The 16,800-nt window shown below is 46.7% G+C and overlaps 10 protein-coding genes across 10 annotated transcripts; 6 read left to right on the top strand and 4 right to left on the bottom strand.

Annotated features, from left to right (window-relative positions):
- Positions 1-265: 265 nt before the first annotated feature.
- C8R40DRAFT_1062941 (uncharacterized protein) lies at positions 266-1,060 on the bottom strand (the record flags this gene model as incomplete). Its single annotated transcript, XM_046225493.1, has 1 exon — positions 266-1,060. One exon carries the CDS (start codon positions 1,058-1,060, stop codon positions 266-268), a length of 795 nt encoding a protein of 264 aa, XP_046079135.1.
- A 1,153-nt stretch (positions 1,061-2,213) lies between these two features.
- C8R40DRAFT_1136263 (uncharacterized protein) lies at positions 2,214-3,168 on the top strand. Its single transcript, XM_046229378.1, has 3 exons — positions 2,214-2,325; positions 2,375-2,438; positions 2,492-3,168. Exon 3 carries the CDS (start codon positions 2,494-2,496, stop codon positions 3,091-3,093), a length of 600 nt encoding a protein of 199 aa, XP_046079136.1. The 5' UTR covers positions 2,214-2,325; positions 2,375-2,438; positions 2,492-2,493; the 3' UTR covers positions 3,094-3,168.
- A 420-nt stretch (positions 3,169-3,588) lies between these two features.
- C8R40DRAFT_1062934 (kinase-like domain-containing protein) lies at positions 3,589-4,525 on the top strand (the record flags this gene model as incomplete). Its single annotated transcript, XM_046225492.1, has 2 exons — positions 3,589-4,328; positions 4,390-4,525. 2 exons carry the CDS (start codon positions 3,589-3,591, stop codon positions 4,523-4,525), a joined length of 876 nt encoding a protein of 291 aa, XP_046079137.1.
- A 734-nt stretch (positions 4,526-5,259) lies between these two features.
- On the bottom strand, positions 5,260-7,144 carry C8R40DRAFT_1178256 (uncharacterized protein; the record flags this gene model as incomplete). The annotated part of the gene is made up of 4 exons (XM_046232840.1): positions 5,260-6,044; positions 6,098-6,706; positions 6,760-6,937; positions 6,986-7,144. 4 exons carry the CDS (start codon positions 7,142-7,144, stop codon positions 5,260-5,262), a joined length of 1,731 nt encoding a protein of 576 aa, XP_046079138.1.
- Positions 7,145-7,329: 185 nt separating this feature from the next.
- Positions 7,330-7,608, top strand: C8R40DRAFT_1063003 (uncharacterized protein; the record flags this gene model as incomplete). Its single annotated transcript, XM_046225500.1, has 1 exon — positions 7,330-7,608. One exon carries the CDS (start codon positions 7,330-7,332, stop codon positions 7,606-7,608), a length of 279 nt encoding a protein of 92 aa, XP_046079139.1.
- Positions 7,609-9,313: 1,705 nt separating this feature from the next.
- On the top strand, positions 9,314-9,739 carry C8R40DRAFT_1178258 (uncharacterized protein; the record flags this gene model as incomplete). The annotated part of the gene is made up of 2 exons (XM_046232841.1): positions 9,314-9,373; positions 9,452-9,739. The coding sequence occupies 2 exons, from the start codon at positions 9,314-9,316 to the stop codon at positions 9,737-9,739; spliced, it is 348 nt and encodes a 115-aa protein (XP_046079140.1).
- Positions 9,740-9,809: 70 nt separating this feature from the next.
- On the top strand, positions 9,810-10,160 carry C8R40DRAFT_1178259 (uncharacterized protein; the record flags this gene model as incomplete). The annotated part of the gene is made up of 1 exon (XM_046232842.1): positions 9,810-10,160. The coding sequence occupies one exon, from the start codon at positions 9,810-9,812 to the stop codon at positions 10,158-10,160; it is 351 nt and encodes a 116-aa protein (XP_046079141.1).
- C8R40DRAFT_858198 (uncharacterized protein) lies at positions 9,972-10,959 on the top strand. The gene has a single exon (XM_046236470.1). It carries the CDS (start codon positions 10,205-10,207, stop codon positions 10,850-10,852), a length of 648 nt encoding a protein of 215 aa, XP_046079142.1. The 5' UTR covers positions 9,972-10,204; the 3' UTR covers positions 10,853-10,959.
- Positions 10,877-12,605, bottom strand: C8R40DRAFT_858087 (uncharacterized protein). The gene is made up of 4 exons (XM_046236469.1): positions 12,351-12,605; positions 12,012-12,299; positions 11,334-11,957; positions 10,877-11,277 (listed from the first exon to the last, which is right to left on the bottom strand). Exons 1-4 carry the CDS (start codon positions 12,453-12,455, stop codon positions 11,068-11,070), a joined length of 1,227 nt encoding a protein of 408 aa, XP_046079143.1. The 5' UTR covers positions 12,456-12,605; the 3' UTR covers positions 10,877-11,067.
- Positions 12,606-15,140: 2,535 nt separating this feature from the next.
- Positions 15,141-16,755, bottom strand: C8R40DRAFT_1062953 (uncharacterized protein; the record flags this gene model as incomplete). The annotated part of the gene is made up of 5 exons (XM_046225495.1): positions 15,141-15,446; positions 15,560-15,943; positions 16,028-16,424; positions 16,508-16,616; positions 16,710-16,755. The coding sequence occupies 5 exons, from the start codon at positions 16,753-16,755 to the stop codon at positions 15,141-15,143; spliced, it is 1,242 nt and encodes a 413-aa protein (XP_046079144.1).
- Positions 16,756-16,800: the final 45 nt, after the last annotated feature.

Genomic DNA, 16,800 nt, shown 5'->3' on the forward strand with positions numbered 1-16,800 from the left:
AAGAGTATTTATGCTAGTAGAGAGGCTCCAGCCAGCATCTTGCAATCGTGCTCTGTCTCAGTGGGACGAGAGGATAAGTCACCCTTGTTATGCCCAGCCCAGTCATAGTCGACCACCAGCCACCATGATGTCCGGCATTTATGCATCAACAAAAAAATAAGCAGCACGAAGGCCATGTAAACTATCAGCATTGCATGCTAAGATGTGCTGATGCAATGGAACTGGATACAGAAGAATGAAGAAATGATACAAAAGAGTACTTATGCTAGTAGTAGAGATGCTTCAGCATCTGACAATCGTGCTCTGTCTCAATAGGACGAAGGCTTAATTCTGCACGCGGGCGCCAAATGTCGATAGATGATCGGACATCTGGAGGATAAGTCACCTCCTTGTTGCGCCCAGCCCAGTCATAGTCAATCACCATAATGTTCTGCCTTTCACCATCAACGAAGATATTAGCAGCACGAATGTCGCCGTGAACGAATCCTTCGTCAAAGTAACATTTCATTTTTGCAATTACCACAGCTTGAACCTTCCCTTGTTCTTCGCTCCCTTCAATACTATCTGTTTCCACGTAACCTTTTGGAATCGGGTTCATAACCACCATCTTCCAGCATCCGGGCAGCGTGTCATCATACGCTAGAAGTTCCGGCGCAATCCCAAACTCGTGCGCCTTCCTATGGGCTTCAGCGCCGTACTGTTGAGTGTACTTGATATACAGAATGTTCTTTTCCTCAGTCTCAACTTCGAAGACAAGCCGAATAGGGTCGATACGCTTCAAGTAAGTGAAAGTAATGACCTGATTACCACATTTGAATCTACGTGGGTAAGGATATTCATGTTGAACAGGAAGGAGTGGGTTGAGCGGAGGAGGGTTGTCGTATAGTTTGCCGAGGTCAGCGAAAATGATATTAAGGGCTGTCAGAGTGCGAGCGAGGTCAAGAGACAGGTCTTTATTCGAAACATGGAAATACATGGGCACAGATGCAGTGAGAACTTCAATCTGGGGTCGGTCAGTCATAACACCGCCAAGGATTTGAATATTGGGGCCTAACCACATCCAATTCAATTAAATGAAGATACAACTCGAACTATCCACTCACCAGCATGAGTGATTAGAATCGACGGGAGCCTTGCCCTGAACCAAGCCGCCGCTTTTTCGTTTCTATTGACAACATTCTGGCGAACTAGGCGTGTATTCTCAAGATAGTCTAACGAAACTTGAAAACAAGGATCGCTGGTGCCAGTTTGTTCTAGTTTGACTTTGATGAAGAGCCGTGGGGCACCGTCCTCGTCGACCGTTGTATATTTATAAGTGAACCCACCATCGGTCTTGAGTTTGCCAGTCACCGCGTTTTGGATCCCTTCGCTGAGAAATTCACCCAGGATCGAGCAAAATTTCCGCTCCCTATCTATCTCATCGTGAAATATGTCACAGAGTTCATGCCTCATCTTCGTTGCATAAAGCATGGCGCGGTCGGAGGGTGAGATGTTTTTGACGTTCGTCTGGAAGTTCCCAAAGGATGGCACGAGAAGAGCAATTGGAACCAAGGCATGATAAGGCTTCCGTGGACGGTCTATGTGAATTCGCGTTTTTTCATTTTCTTGACTTTGAGCAAATTCCTTGGGTTCGGCTCCGCTTGAAGGCGCTTTGGGCGGTCGTCCTTGAAAATATCTACCACCGGGAAGCTCTGGCAGGAATTCTCGTGGAGCTGTGGCAAAAATTAGCAATTGATATGAATAAGCTGCAATAATTCTCGCATACGGAGCTCATTGAATTCTCGAGCCCGGATCGCAACAACTTGAACGAGTTCGATGTTTGGATGGGTCTTCAGGACCTCTTGCAATGTCCCCTTGGTCCACCGGATCCATTTGTAACTAAAATGTCCTAATTTTGTGGCTATGATAGATTCTTCATTGATTTCAATAGGCTCATTGAGCACTTAGAGAATTAAGCACCATGACCCGACGGGTTAAAAAAAGCATCCAACTCACAAAGAAGACCAATCCACCGACTTCCGTGCCCAGAGTGGCTCGCACGAATTTTTGAGCTTGCTGGAGGACAAAGTCTGTGCTGACTTCAACGGAGGACGATACGCGGGTTATCGCAGCATCTGCGTCCAGAGAAAGCAAGATAACGTTAGGGTCGTTCATGGTGGGGAACGAAGGAGAGTCAATCCGATCCACTGACTAAGCGGGCGCTTGCTTGCTCAAATCGCATCGATGTCTTCCAACATGAGGCCTCGAGGATCCACTATGGGTCAAATAATTATATTGTGCGTTGTTTCTTTATAGCCCACGCCACAATCTTCACTATCAACTTGTGTAATTTCTCTTTGTTCTCTCATTTGCCAGCCAAATGACCTGGTTCCAGGTGTTGTATAAAAAGGCATGAACATCGGCTCCAACTCCAACATACATCCTCGAAACTAGTACAGGTGAGCTTAATCGAACTCTCGGCTCTACTTGCCTTCTGATATGATCTGTGAAGCCATGTCGACAACCAACACTAACACCCCGCGCACTTTGACTCTTAAACCCATTGTCATGTTCCCCCAGATTGTTCTAGGTCTCAACATTGTACGCCCCTTCCCGGACCCTGCCTTCCACTGGTTCCTCTTCGTTGCTAATCCTAGGAGCATCCAAGGCGAGGGAACCAAATTACACGTTACCGACAGCAAAAACGGCGTATGGGAGTTCGAAGTAGTGACAAACTTCACAATCAATAGCAGCTCGGAAGCGATTACCACAGCGTTGATTATTGGAGAAATTCCGGAAGGAAAGCTTAAGGACGTCACTGGTCTCATCGATATCTGCGAGCATCAAATCAAGCTGAACGAGGTTCCTGCAGCTGATAAAGGCAAGGAACCGAAGTTCACTTGCAGGGTGTGGATGAAAGAGGCAGTTAGATGTTTAAATGCTGCTGGGTATCTGAGGTGTACTGATGTAGATGAGCTGGAAAAAGAGGCTATTGCGAGGGGATGCGCTGCGCTCGAAGAAATTGATGGCATCGATGCACTCGATATACCTCAATCCCAGAAACGTTTCGTAGCCAAACTTCATAAATCGAAAGTCTCACATACTGTGTTATAAACCTTCGACGTGCATAAGTAGTATCTTGTTAACAACCTCGTACACTGTCGTAATGTAAAGGATGACTTATATCACCCTCGCTAGTGAACGGTCCGTTGATAACCTCCAGTAACCTCCATCTGCGACTTCAACCTCTCCGGAGATCCCTCCTCCATTCCTCAACATTTCATCTCGCTCACATACCACTCGACGGTATCCCTCTTCAGCAGCCAACCCCTCAATGGAAGCGGATACTCAATACAATCGGAGGATTTCTCATGACTTGTATAAAAGCCACGCGATGTTCAAGCGCGTTTACCAGCATCACTTGTAACGATCCACCAACGACCACAACTTCGATCCTTATAAGCATAAGCTGTCGTATCCTTCCCATAAAGGCCAGCTCACTACTCCCTCGCCTTCGGGATGCTTGCAATCTTTCGCGAGACTTGTCTGGGTCTCTATTGCTGCAAGACGCGCTTCGCACCGTGGCGCTGGCATCTCCCCTCCTCTTGGATGCTTTCAATTTTGCGCAAAGCTCGTTTGGGTATCTACTACTGCCTTGTGCGTCTCATACCTCACAACTTGCGCCTCAAACTCTATCGACACCTCTTCCTTCGAGCGAGAGAGCAGAATGGTGGCTACTCTATATTTGGCGGGAACGTTCAGCGTACTTCCTATGGGCTATGTTTCAAGCGGGGCGCATTACAGCGTGAGGTCACAGCGATGCGGTTTGTGCGCAAGCGCACCACTATCCCCGTCCCGTTTATTGTGGACTACCTGGTGTCAGATGACAACGAAAGCTATCTGATCATGGAACTGATACTCGGTGAAACCTTAGCAGATCAATATGGCTCTCTGACTGAGGACGTCTGCCGTATAATGATCAGGGATCTCATTGACATCACGAATGAGCTTCGTTCTATACCCCCTCCTTCACGGCCTCCTTTGGTGTGCGGATTGGGCTCCATCCCAATTGACTGTCGTCGCATCCAGCTCAACGGAAGCAGTAGTTTCGGACCCTTCGATTCTGTAAAAGCATTTCATGAAGAACTGATCAAATTTTCCAACCTTGAGTTTCCCAATCAAGAAACAGAATCTGCTGCGTTGTCTAAGATACACAGATTGTACGAGAAGCCGTATCGAATCGTTTTCACCCACAATGACCTACATCCCGGAAATGTTATGGTCGATGCGAATTTCAGGATAGTGGGGATCTTAGATTGGGAATCTTCTGGGTGGATGCCAGAGTACTGGTTAGCTTTTGAAATGTGTTTGCTCGTATCCTTGCATCAATCCTAATTTTCTGCTTATCAGGGAATATATAAAGTCACGGTTCGTCTACCAGTATCGAAAGCGCTGGGGTGGTCGAGTAATGGCACGGGTTTTTCCAGAGTATGAGGAGGAATGGGAGGTGGATTGTATATATTATGCCCACAGAGTGCGCTACTGACTCACGACCAACATTCATAACGTGCTTGAGCCCACTGTTGGCATGTTCCCCCAAGATAGTGCTAGGTCTCATCATCGTGTGCCCCTTCCCAGACAGATCCCGCCTTTCACTGGTACCTAAGGCGAGAGAAACAAGATCCACGTTACTGACAGCAAGATGAAACGGGAGTTTCAAGCAACAAATTTCACGATCAACAGCTCGAAAATTCCCGCAGAAAAGGTCCTTGGTGGTCTCATCGTTATCTGCAACCATCAAATCAAGTTGAACGAGGTTCCCGCCGCCGACGAGGGTACAGAACCAAAGTTTACTTGTAGGGTGTGGACAAAAAGAGGCAGTCAGACGTTTGAATGCCGCCGGTTGCCTGAAATGTACTCGTGTAGATGAGCCGAGACCAACGAACGCGGCAGAAATAACGAGAACTACGGGAACCACCAGCGCGGTGTCCCAGATTCTCCACGATATGAACGTGACGATGGATATCGAGGAGGTTGATATCGAGAGTGAGAAATTGGGATTGGAAAGATCGCGATTCACAAAGGCTGATTCTCTTCCTCCTCCTCATTCAATGCGCTTGTGCTGTATTCTGAATCTAGTAAGCTGCTCAATTAATGTTCGCGAACCCCAGACTGTACTATTTCTGAAGTAGAAAAGCAATCAGAATTGCATGCTCATCATATACATATGCAGCAAGTGTATACAAAAGAATAAAGAAAAGATACAAAAGAGTACTTATGCTAGTAGTAAAGATGCTTCAGCATCTGGCAATCGTGTTCTGTCTCAATAGGACGAAGGCTTAACTCTGCGCGCGGGCGCCAAATGTCGATGGAGGAGCGGACATCTGGAGGATAAGTCACCTCCTTGTTGCGCCCAGCCCAGTCATAGTCAATCACCATAATGTTCTGCCTTTCACCATCAACGAAGATATTAGCAGCACGAAGGTCGCCGTGAACGAATCCTTCGTCAAAGTAAGGTCTCATTTTTGCAATGACCACAGCTTGAACCTTCCCTTGTTCTTCTCTCCCTTCAATACTATCTGTTTCCATGTAACCTTTTGGAATCGGGTTCATGACCACCATCTTCCATCCTCCAGGCAGCGTGTCATCATACGCTAGAAGTTCCGGTGCAATCCCAAACTCATGCGCCTTCCGATGGGCTTCAGCGCCGTACTGTTGAGTGTACTTGATATATAGAAGCTTCTTTTCCTCAGTCTCAACTTCAAAGACAAGCCGAATAGGGTCGACACGCTTCAAGTAAGTGAAAGTAATGACCTGATTACCACATTTGAATCTACGTGGGTAAGGATATTCATGTTGAACAGGAAGGAGTGGGTTGAGCGGAGGAGGGTTGTCGTATAGTTTGCCGAAGTCAGCAAAAAGGATATTAAGAGCTGTCAGGGTGTGTGCGAGATCGAGAGACAGGTCTTGATTCGAAACATGAAAATACATGGGCACAGATGCAGTGAGAACTTCAATCTGGGGTCGGTCAGTCATAACACCGCCAAGGATTTGGATAGCAGGGCCTAAGAACAAACAATTCAAATCAATGAAGATACAACTTGACCCATCCACTCACCAGCATGTGTTATTAGAATCGATGGGAGCCTTGCCCTGAACCAAGCCGCCGCTTTTTCGTTCCTATTGACAACATTCTGGCGAACTCGGCGCGTATTCTCGAGATAGTCCAACGAAACTTGAAAACAAGGATCGCTGGTGCCGGTTTGTTCTAGTTTGACTTTGATGAAGAGCCGTGGGGCACCGTTCATGTTGACCGCTGTATATTTATGGATGATCTCACCATCAGTCTTGAAATCGCCAACCGTAACATTCGAGACATCTTCCCCGAGAAATTCACCCAGCATCGAGCAAAATTTCCGCTCCCTATCTATCTCTTCGTGAAATATGTCACAGAGTTCATGTCTCATCTTCATTGCATAAAGCATGGCGCGGTCGGAGGGTGAGACGTTTTTGACGTTTGTCTGGAAGTTTCCAAAGGATGGCACGAGAAGAGCAATTGGAACCGAGGTATTATAAGGCTTCCGAGGACGGTCTATATGAATTTGTGTTCTCTCAATTTCTTGACTTTGAGCAAATTCCTTGGGTTCGGCTCCTTTTGAAGGCACTTTAGGCGGTCGCTCTTGAAAAAATTTACCGCCGGGGAGCTCTGGAAGGAATTCTGGTGGAGCTGAGGCAAAAGTTAACAATTGCTATGAATAAGCTGCAATAAATCTCGCGTACGGAGCATTTTAAATTCTGAAAATCTCATCGCAACAACTTGAATCACTCCGGGGTTTGGATTAGTCTTCAATGACTCTCGCAACGTCCCTTTGGTCCACCTGATCCATTCGTAACTGAAATGTCCTAATCGTGCGGCCATCGCAGGTTCTTCATCGACGCCAATAGGCTCATTTAGCATCTGGAAAATTAAGCACACTGACCTGTCGGGTAAAACCATCGAACTCACAAAGAAGACGAATGAAGCGCCTTTCGTGTCGAAAGCAGCTTGCACGCGTTTTTGAGCTTGGTAACAGAGCGAGTCTGCATTGACTACAGCAATGCATGATACTTCGGTTATCGCAGTATCTGCGTCGAGCGAAAGCAAGATAACACAAACGTCGTCCATGGTGGGGGTTCGAAATAATCTTACCCCGCTATGAATATGATCATGAGTGTTATAAGATGTAACGTGACTAGTGCTATCTCCCTTCGCGGTTTCGCGGATTTCGTGCTCTTGGCTAATTGGACTGTTGGAGAACAGTTTTTCGTCCATTGGTTTTGTATGTAACACCCCTGGTAGGTTTTGAGCACATGGACCGACCCAAAACCAAGCCCCCCTCTCCCACCACCTCCTCCGCTTACTCCTCCCCCTCCACCCAATTCATCGCGCTCTCGGACGACGACATCAACCTCTGGGACGCGGTGGCGATCGTCGACGAGCGAGCAACGGCGTTCAAGGTCAAGTGGGCGGGGACGGATCCGGAGACGGGAGAACCGTGGGCGGATAGCTGGGTGGCAAAGTGCGATGTCACTCCGGATATGGTGGATGTGTGGAGGGTGGGGCACGCGAGTGTGAGGAGTGGTGAGTAATTGGTTCCTTTTTCCACACTTTTGTTATTCATTCATGATCATGGGGGTAGGTTCAACTTTGAGTAGACGGAAATCCAGAGACAAAAGCAAATTTTCCACTGCAACCGCAGCTTCAACTGTAACCAACCCCCGTGGTTTCTCTGAAAGCTCTACCATCCCCAATCCCAATCTCAAGGGAAAAGAAAAAGAAAAAGTGGTATCTGATTCCGAAGACGAGAAGGATATCGACGAAATCACTACCATCTTGCTACCGACGTCGACAGTGGCCCGACCGAATTTCAACACTGAGTACGTGCCAATACAGTCTGATAAGAACGACAAACAAAAGCCAGATAGTCGTCCTCGTGGTGATCACAGTAAGTACACCATCCGACCCCAATCCCTAACCAACTCATTTCTCTTCCAGGTTCCCACAACGCCCTATCAATGGCTGTCGACGAAACCATCCTCAACGCCCAAAGTAGGGTGCCACACAAGACTCCCGCTTCCGCTGCTTCCCATGTTCCCCATAATTCCCATAATCTTCATGCTCCTACTATCGTTATTCCTATTCCGGGTTCCGATCAGTCAGACGATTCAGACGATGATAACAACTCTCACGATGAGGAGAAGGAGAAGGAGAAGCAGAGGGAGAGGGAGGACGACGACGACGACGATGAAGAGAATGCTAACGATGTGGAGGACGAATCCCGTCCGGCAGTAACGCCAAACTCCATTGTTGTTACTCCGGTATGGAAGGATGGTAAAATCGTCCGGGAGACATTCAAATACCTAGAGTCCGACGCTGAATTTGACAAGCGAATAGAGGAGGAGCGTAAAGCCAAAATCGCGGAATCTATAGCTTGGCGAAATGCCTTACTGGAACACACCAAACAGAAATTGCGGGAGAATCCAACAAAGGGGATACAAGACCACTCTAAACGGAGAATACTCCTGTTCAGTGTGTATTTCTCTATATAATCTTATTATTTCTGCCTTAATCATTATTTTAGAACGTGTCGAGGATATTTTGGATAATTACTGCCGACCTGACGATACTATACCAGATAAAATGCTCTTTTTTAGCGCGGAAGACTTGGAGAAACTGGAAAATATTGCCGACTGCTTAGATGGTAAGTTTGGTTAATTCAGAATGAGCTTACACGAATTTACTAACAAATTGTCTCTTCAGAGGAGCCTAAAGATGAGGATGTGGAAATGGAGGATTAGTATAACATTGATAGCAGTGTAGTTTTCTGTGTCTCCGATACACTTTGGTGTTTTTTTTTTTGTGGACCTTCATTGTACTTGACACAACCTCTTGATCTTTTTGTGCAGCTGTCACTGTACAGAATACTCCAGACATAGGTGCATGCACATTTGCAGTTGCCTCCAATTAGATTAGACTAATCCATATATATATATATTGTTTTGTCTGTCTCCCATTTTGATTGGTGCTGCTACAGTTTCTTTGTTCACACATACATGAGTTTCTCATCCCATAGGAATCGCATTTTTACCAACGCCATCGCAGTTTGGACTTTTCCTGGTAATGTTGCCGCACGCCGCTGTATGTCCTCTATCTTTTCCAATATAACGTCTTCAAAAGCTGATCAATCTTTTTTATTCAGCAACACAAGAAGTACCGACCGCCATGGAATCCGCTCCATAGTTTGATGTAACAGATTACTGGCCGGGAGAAAAGGGTATCAGTCTCTACTTTCCTATGCACGAAGAAACGATTATGGAACACTGTATGTATGAAGATGAATCGAGTCCTCCAAAGGTGGGTCAATGGGCATTTATTTCCAACTATTGTTATCTCTTGATTCGTCAAGTCGCTGTCTTACTAGTGTGATTTTAGGAATCATGTTACACCGATAGCGTTACATGGGTTATAAAAGATGCGTCGCGCTCAGTATTTGATTCCCCAGAACAAGCAGGTCTCATTTCTCACTCACCAACGCGAATCACCAAAACAATCGGTGCCGGCCACTTTGCACGTCTATCTATCCATCCAATTAACCTTTATCGCTTACCATACCTGACAACATTGGTCTACTCTCGCTCCATCGTCGCTGCTATCATCGCCGCCAGTGCCCTTTCTGCCTTGGTTGCCCCTGTTCCCGAAGGACAAGGTGGAAAGCCGTGAAAGGGTACAGCTCCTTCGACCGCTGATCAGAAGGGTCAGCCAGCGGGCAGTGATGATATGCACAAACACGATGACCCTGGACGTAATCGCAAACATGGTCATGGGCACCGCAAGCAGTCATGGCAATGATCCCATGTCCGCAACACCTGTTGTCAATCTTCCCATCGATACAAGTAGTCCTACTCTTCCTGTTGAGACAGATTCGTCTTCACCTTCCACTGGATCTGCTGCTGCTACTACCGATGCATCGCCTACGCACACCAGTTCTTCCGCCAGTTCCGACTCGTCGTCCAAAGACGCTTCATCTTCTGACTCAAAATCTACCGTCTCTGCGTCATCTACCTCCAAATCCAAATCTACTCCTACTCCTCATGCTGCTGCCTTGCGTCGCGAAGTTCCTGGCGCAGGTGCAACTTTCTGAGGGTGCCAAAAACAGTGACAAGAAGAAGAAGGAAAACCACGGCAATGGCCCCAGGAAAAGGAAGGGTGACAGGGAGAAGAAACATTGTGGCACTGGAAACTCTGAAAAGAGTCACGGAGGAGAGAAGGAAACCTCACCCAAAAAATAGCGCCCCCTGGCCAAGAACATGGGCCGGGTATCCACAGAATGATTCACCGATTCATGCCGGTGGTAGGAAACTCAACCACGGAGGTGAGAATCACCCTCGTACTCTTCCTGGTCAAGAATATAGGCAGGGCGAACATGAAGAGGAACATGTACCAATTCATGCTGGCGGTAGAAAACCCAATCACGGGGATGAGAGGCATCGTCGCACTCTCCCTGGCCGAGAACAGCAGCACGGGCAGGGCGGCGAAGTGGATCACGCCCATGGTGGTCCTGGTGATGAAGGTGAAAACAATGCTATGGAAGATGGTAAGAAGCACGGTGACAGAAACGTGCACCTGGCGGTCGGAAGCAGAAGAATCAGGGGGAGAGAAAGGATAAACAACATAGTAGTCCAAGTAGCAAGAACCTCGAGGACAAAGAGCAGAGTAAAGAAACTCCTGGGACCGATGATAGCAAACTTGAGCGTGGAGGGCATGAAAGCCAAACCACGGATGGGTCGTCGCTTGCCTCAGGCCTCTGTGAACTATGCAGCCGACTTGATTTAATAAATTAGAGGATTGTGAATAGTATTCCGTTTGTTCGCAACATAAAATTCGATCTGGTAGAGAACAGTGACAGTACGTTCTATCAACTTCTTTGACCTTGGGAAACTGTCTGAACCACTATAAAATAAGATTTTGAAGAAACTGAGATTGATGCTAGTCAGAAACGTGGGTACCTATCTATTAATTACACCACTTGGACAAACAAAATTGATATATCACATCCAATCTTTCTTTTGGCGAATGGGGATAGACTCCACATCCACCCCAAACTTGGTAGCCTTGCTGTTTACCCAACTATCAAGGAAAGCCATGCGTTCATCCAGAGGTCGACCATAAACAGCAAATCTACACCAGTCGACGAGTTCTTGTAATTCTCTGCCAGCACGCAGAGCTTTGAGGTAATCCATGGATATTTTTCCGACATCCTGCAGATGATAAGATGAAACAAGAAATAAAATATGATATTGAAAATCATACTCACCTCCTCATACATATCCCGCCACATCCCATACTCGAACTTATCAGGGGAAAGCTGGAGGAGGTGGCTAGACCAATGGCTTGTGGGACTCTGCTGTCCATCATACCTTATCCATTCAGGATATGCTGCAGAGAGCAGAGCAGGAACAGCCACCGTGAACTCCCAGTCAATAATGCCAGTGATTTTAGCAGTGTCAGGATCAACCATGATATTGGAAACCGACGGGTCGAAGTGGTGTAGCTTCTTCGAACCAAGCAGACTTTGCCCATTATCATCTAATTCAAGGTATGCCTCGACCGAAGGGATAAAAGCAGGAACGAGAGCCTTAAGTTTGTGAAGGAGAGGAAGCTCAGGTCGTCCTTCAGCTTCAGCACCATACTCCTCATACATTGAATCCCAGAAGCGATGCGCAATAAAGGTGGCTGTTTGTTGTCGATAGGCGCGGGCACGAAGAACATCAGGATCATTGGTGGAAGACTCGTAATGGAGTTTGATGTCAAAGGCAGGAGGCATGGAATCGGAGTGGTCGTGTTGACGTTCTTCGACCAACATTGAGGAAAGCGGCTCAGGCGTAATGGTGTCAAAAATGCGTGCATAGACGGCCGCATACTGTCCAATCACAATTTTCTGAATCAAATGAGTATATGCGCACTTAAACACGCTGAAAAAAAGCCTGCGTACCATATTATCTTCCCGGACAGCCTTTTCCCAGCGGCTAACAACATAATGAAGCTCGCCACCAGGAATGCGCTCCATTAGGATCCAAGGAGCACCAATTACCTCTGGATTTGGCTCGATATGATAGACAAGTGGAACAGGAATGTCGTAGGCTTTCTGCAAAGTATCTAGGACAGTAGCGTGCTTGTGCAATCTACGCTGAACCTCGCGGGGATCTTCTTGATCAGGTCCAGCTCGTTCACAGCGCGCAATCATGCGCTCTCCTCCTTCGAGAACCACGTTGAATACCAACTAGGATTATTGTCAGTCGAGCTGGAAAAAAGTAAGCTCTAGTGGGCTAACCTTGTATACTCTCACTTGCTCCATTTCGATGACTGGCTTTCCTCGTAAACGAGAAATCTCAGAACGGAGAGTGTCTTGGCGGATCGAAGTAATATCGTAGGGCATCCTGAAGCTTGAAGTCTGAAGATGAGCATTGGGGAAGAAAGTTGAAAAAACCGGGATCGGCCGCTATCGTCAAATCCGTGCCATCAATTGTGGGTCCACCTTTCTTTCAATGGCATCGGAGTATGGTATCGCCGCGACACAGCCACATAGCTATCTGTGGGTGAAATGTGGCGAGTGTGGCCACAACTCGCTACTAGCCCACGCTTTTCTAGAGTAATTTCTGTTTTTCATAAGTACTGGACAAGATATTTTCTACAAAAAAGGCAACATTGAATAATGACCAGAATCAACTCTCAATCCTATGTTAAGAGAAGGATTGGAATGTTGCCATTCAAATTGCATAAAAGAAGCAGTAACTTCCGTCCATCATGTTGGACAGAATCAAGTTGGTTCATGTTATCTATTAGCTCAATATGGTACTCTAATTCGAAAATCAATAGTATTGACCTTGTATTGTCTTGTATTATGCATATATTACTTCTGACTTGTCATTTCAATTCTCCCAGTCCTGACTCCTTAGTCGCAATATCATTTCCTGATATGCCCCGGAAGTTTAGAAGGAAACGGAAGAATATCAGAATTAGAATTGAGCGCTAGTGGGACCCCGTCTTAGACGGAGCCGCGTATCTATCTATCTATCTATCTATCTAGGTTTAATAAATTATAAAGATGTGCCTTGCTTGTACTATTTTCGGTACTCAATAGTAAATGTGGTGACTACTATGTACACAACAAACATAGACTCTACATAGAGAGTTTTTTGCTATCCTCACATATAGTGCTGAGACCTTGCAGTGGTAGCTTACGCTAGACCTTATTTTATAATCGGAAAGGCAGTTTACATACTAACCAAACTTGAACTCAAAGTGACTCTGATTTACTACCATGCTTTCAAATTGTGGGTCGCCATTCCAGTGATGCTGGCAGCTTTAGATAAGTATGTAGTGTGCGCATCACAAAAGTGGATAGATCGTACCATATGTTATGTCCAATGGCAAGATCTCTCCTGCAGTCATGGTAAGATGGAAATTAGTCTTCAATGCCTCTCGCAATGTCCCTTGGGTCCACCGGATCCATTCGTAACTGAAGTGTCCTAATTGTGCGGCCATAGCAGGTTCTTCGTCGACGCCAATAGGCTCATTCAACATCTGGAGAACTAAACGCACTGACTTGTCGGGTAAAAAGCATCGAACTCACAAAGAAGACGAATGAAGCGCCTTTCGTGTCGAAAGCAGCTTGCAAGCGTTTTTGAGCTTGGTAACAGAGCGAGTCGGCGCTGACTACAGCGATGCATGATACTTCGGTTATCGCAGTATCTGCGTCGAGCGAAAGCAAGATAACACTAACGTCGTCCATGTGGGGGTTCGAGAAGGAGAATTAACATCACGTGGAACTCCGGGACCGACTACACGGCCCAGGCTAAAATGATTTTCACTCTAAAATGAGCGCCCGCTTGTTGTTTCTATAAACCCTTAGAACTAACATTCACGCAACGCCAAAGGATTACTTAGATCAGAATATGGATCCACTGTGGGTCTGTGGGTCAAATATTGTGCGTTGTTTCTTTATAGCCCACACCTCAATCTTCACTGTCAACTGGTTTAATTTCTCTTTGTTCTATCCTTTACTAACGCGATGACTGCGTTCATGATGTCGTATAAACAGGCATGAACATCACCTCGAACTCCAACATACATCCTCAAAACTAGTACAGGTGAGCTTAATCAAGCTCTCGGTTCTACTTGCCCTCTGATATGATTTGTGGAGCCATGTCGACCACCAACACTAACACCTCGCACACTTTGACTCTTGAACCCATTGTCATGTTCCCCCAGATTGTGCTAGGTCTCAACATCGTACGCCCCCTCCCCGGACCCCACCTTCCACTGGTTTCTTTGTTGCTTGTCTTATGAGCACCAAAGGCGAGGTCACCAAATTCCATGTTACCGACAGTAAAAACGGTGTATGGGAGTTCAAAGTAGCAGTCCCAAACACTTCATCAATCAATAGAAGCTCTGAGTTGGAAGCAATCTGTCATTGCTACTCACATCTACTCACATTTCTGGATTCAAAGTTTCCCCTAAGGTGAAATGCTATGGGAAGTGGAAAGATAAACCTTATGAAGCTAATTTGATATGGAGATTAGCATTATATCGCTTATCTAAAAATTTCCCAACACATTTCACTGTAGGAGAAACTCTGAACACGGTGATGTGAGTATCTGTGAGCATCAAATCAAGCTGAATGAGGTTCCTGCAGGGTGTAGATGAAAGAGGCAATTACATAGATGTTTGAATGCTGCTGGGTACCTCAAATGTACTGATGTAGATGAGCTAGAGAAGGAGGCCATCGCGATGGGACATGCTGCCCTGGAGGCTGGAACAAATCCTTAGTGCCGCGCTTCAAGTTGCACGGCAATCCCTGACTCTGAATATTTCTGTTACTTGAGCTGTGGAGGCTCCTCACTGACATCCTTCACTAGCAGTGGGCATCGTGATACATGCCAGAAGCCTAAGGTCAGCTGCTTTCAACCTCTTAGCTGGAACATTTTGTACCCAAACTTCGTACATCGTAAATCGAAAGTACAGTATAGTGCCGTGTAATAAATATCCAACATAGTATTGTTTTATGGAACAACCTCGCACATTCTCATAATCTAAATGATGACCAAGTTACCAAGTCAAATTAAATCTCACTCTCACCTACAAACGGTCCCTGTATCAACTCCATCTGCAACTTCAACCTCTCCGGATTCGACCCCCCTCCGTTCCTCAACATCTCATCTCGCTCCTCGCACGCCTTTTTCCCAGAAATCACCCGCCGATTCCCTTCTTCAGCAGCTAAGGCCACGGTTTTCTTGACGATATCAATGCGGAGGTGTTCGTATTGGGTTAAGGCGGTTTCGATATCGTTGGATGTGAGTTTGTCGGATGTGTGGAGGTTGGGGGATTTGCATAAGAGGCGAACGAGGTGGTAGCAGTCTTCTAGTGCCTTTTTTTTGCGGAGGTGGATGGGTCGTAAGAAGAAGGAAGAAAGAGAAAGAAAAAAAGAAAGAAACAAGTGAGAATCGGAACTCGAACTCGACTCAAAACATCATCCCTTACCTGATTCGCTCCCTGACCCATATGCGGCGACGTCGGATGTGCCGCGTCCCCAACCAACACACTCCTCCCCTTATGCCACGTATCCAACACCGGCCGATCATACAACCCATACCTCGTAATAAACGTCGTCCCCCGAATAACCTCCTCCACCCCATTCTCCCATCGGGAAACCGGTAATCCGTTTATCATGTCCCGAGTCTCGTCGGGGCTCTGCCGCTGCCAATCTTCCTTGGCCTCGTTTGGCGAGGGGAGGGTGGTGGCCCAGACCATCTCGGTGTCGCTTACGGGCATACCGATGAAATGCGCGCCGTCGCCGTAGATTTGGAACCCGGTTGGTTTAGAGTCGTTGCGGAGGGACTCTGGGGTCGGGGAGAATCCTCCAATCTGCCAGTGAGGGATAATAAATATTACACTGATTAGCTTTTACTTTATTTTGAGTACGAGGAATTTTGGAATTTTTTGGCTTACCTGAACAAGACCCATGAACCGTGGATCCTCCTTCCCAAACAACGCATTCCTCACCGCACTATGCAACCCATCACATCCTACCAACAAATCTCCCTCCGCCGTCGTCCCATCTTCGAACACCGCGCTCACCCTGTCTCCACTTTCATCGACACCCACAACCTTCTTCCCAAAATACACCGGTATCCCTCTCCCAACAGCCGAATCATACAGAAACTGGCAGTACAGTGTGCGTTTAACGACCAAAACCATCGGCCAGCCGAGTTTTTGGGATATGGGGGATACATCGCGTGAGCCGAGGATCTCTTGGGTGAGTTGGGAGCGGGTTATGAGTTGTTGGACTTGATGACCGAGGGAGATGGCGCCTTCGGCGAGTCCGAGGATGTTTAGGACTTTGAGTCTATGACGGGAGATCGTGGAAGTGCATGTTAGTATGGAGGAGGGGCAGGGGTTCAATGGAACGGGGAGGGGGGGGGCACATACGTTTGTGGTGAAACACCCAGAATCAAACCAGCGTTCTGGATCTCTGTGTGTCGTTCATAAATGACCGGGTCGAACCCTTTGTGCTTCAACAGCATCGCTAGAACAGGTCCTGTCAAACCAAGCATTAATTAATTAATACCCAAAAGAGATAAACGATGAATTCGCGAATCGCGAATCGCGAACTTGAGGGTGTGTTACATACCAGCGATTCCACATCCGATAATGATAACTGATTTTGATTTAGCCATAATTCGAGTCTACGGAAAAAAAAGATGCCGTGTGAGGTAGTTGCA

The sequence above is a fragment of the Lentinula edodes genome (assembly GCF_021015755.1).
Source record: "Lentinula edodes strain Le(Bin) 0899 ss11 chromosome Unknown C8R40scaffold_78, whole genome shotgun sequence".
Lineage (NCBI taxonomy): Eukaryota > Fungi > Basidiomycota > Agaricomycetes > Agaricales > Omphalotaceae > Lentinula > Lentinula edodes.

Coding starts and splice junctions, on each gene's coding strand:
- C8R40DRAFT_858087 (XM_046236469.1), bottom strand. CDS start 12,455: ATGCCCTACGATATTACTTCGATCCGCCAAGACACTCTCCGTTCTGAG. Junction 12,300..12,350: donor AGCAAGTGAGAGTATACAAG/GTTAGCCCACTA, acceptor CAATAATCCTAG/TTGGTATTCAACGTGGTTCT. Junction 11,958..12,011: donor CTGTCCGGGAAGATAATATG/GTACGCAGGCTT, acceptor CATTTGATTCAG/AAAATTGTGATTGGACAGTA.
- C8R40DRAFT_1136263 (XM_046229378.1), top strand. CDS start 2,494: ATGTCGACAACCAACACTAACACCCCGCGCACTTTGACTCTTAAACCC.
- C8R40DRAFT_858198 (XM_046236470.1), top strand. CDS start 10,205: ATGGCCCCAGGAAAAGGAAGGGTGACAGGGAGAAGAAACATTGTGGCA.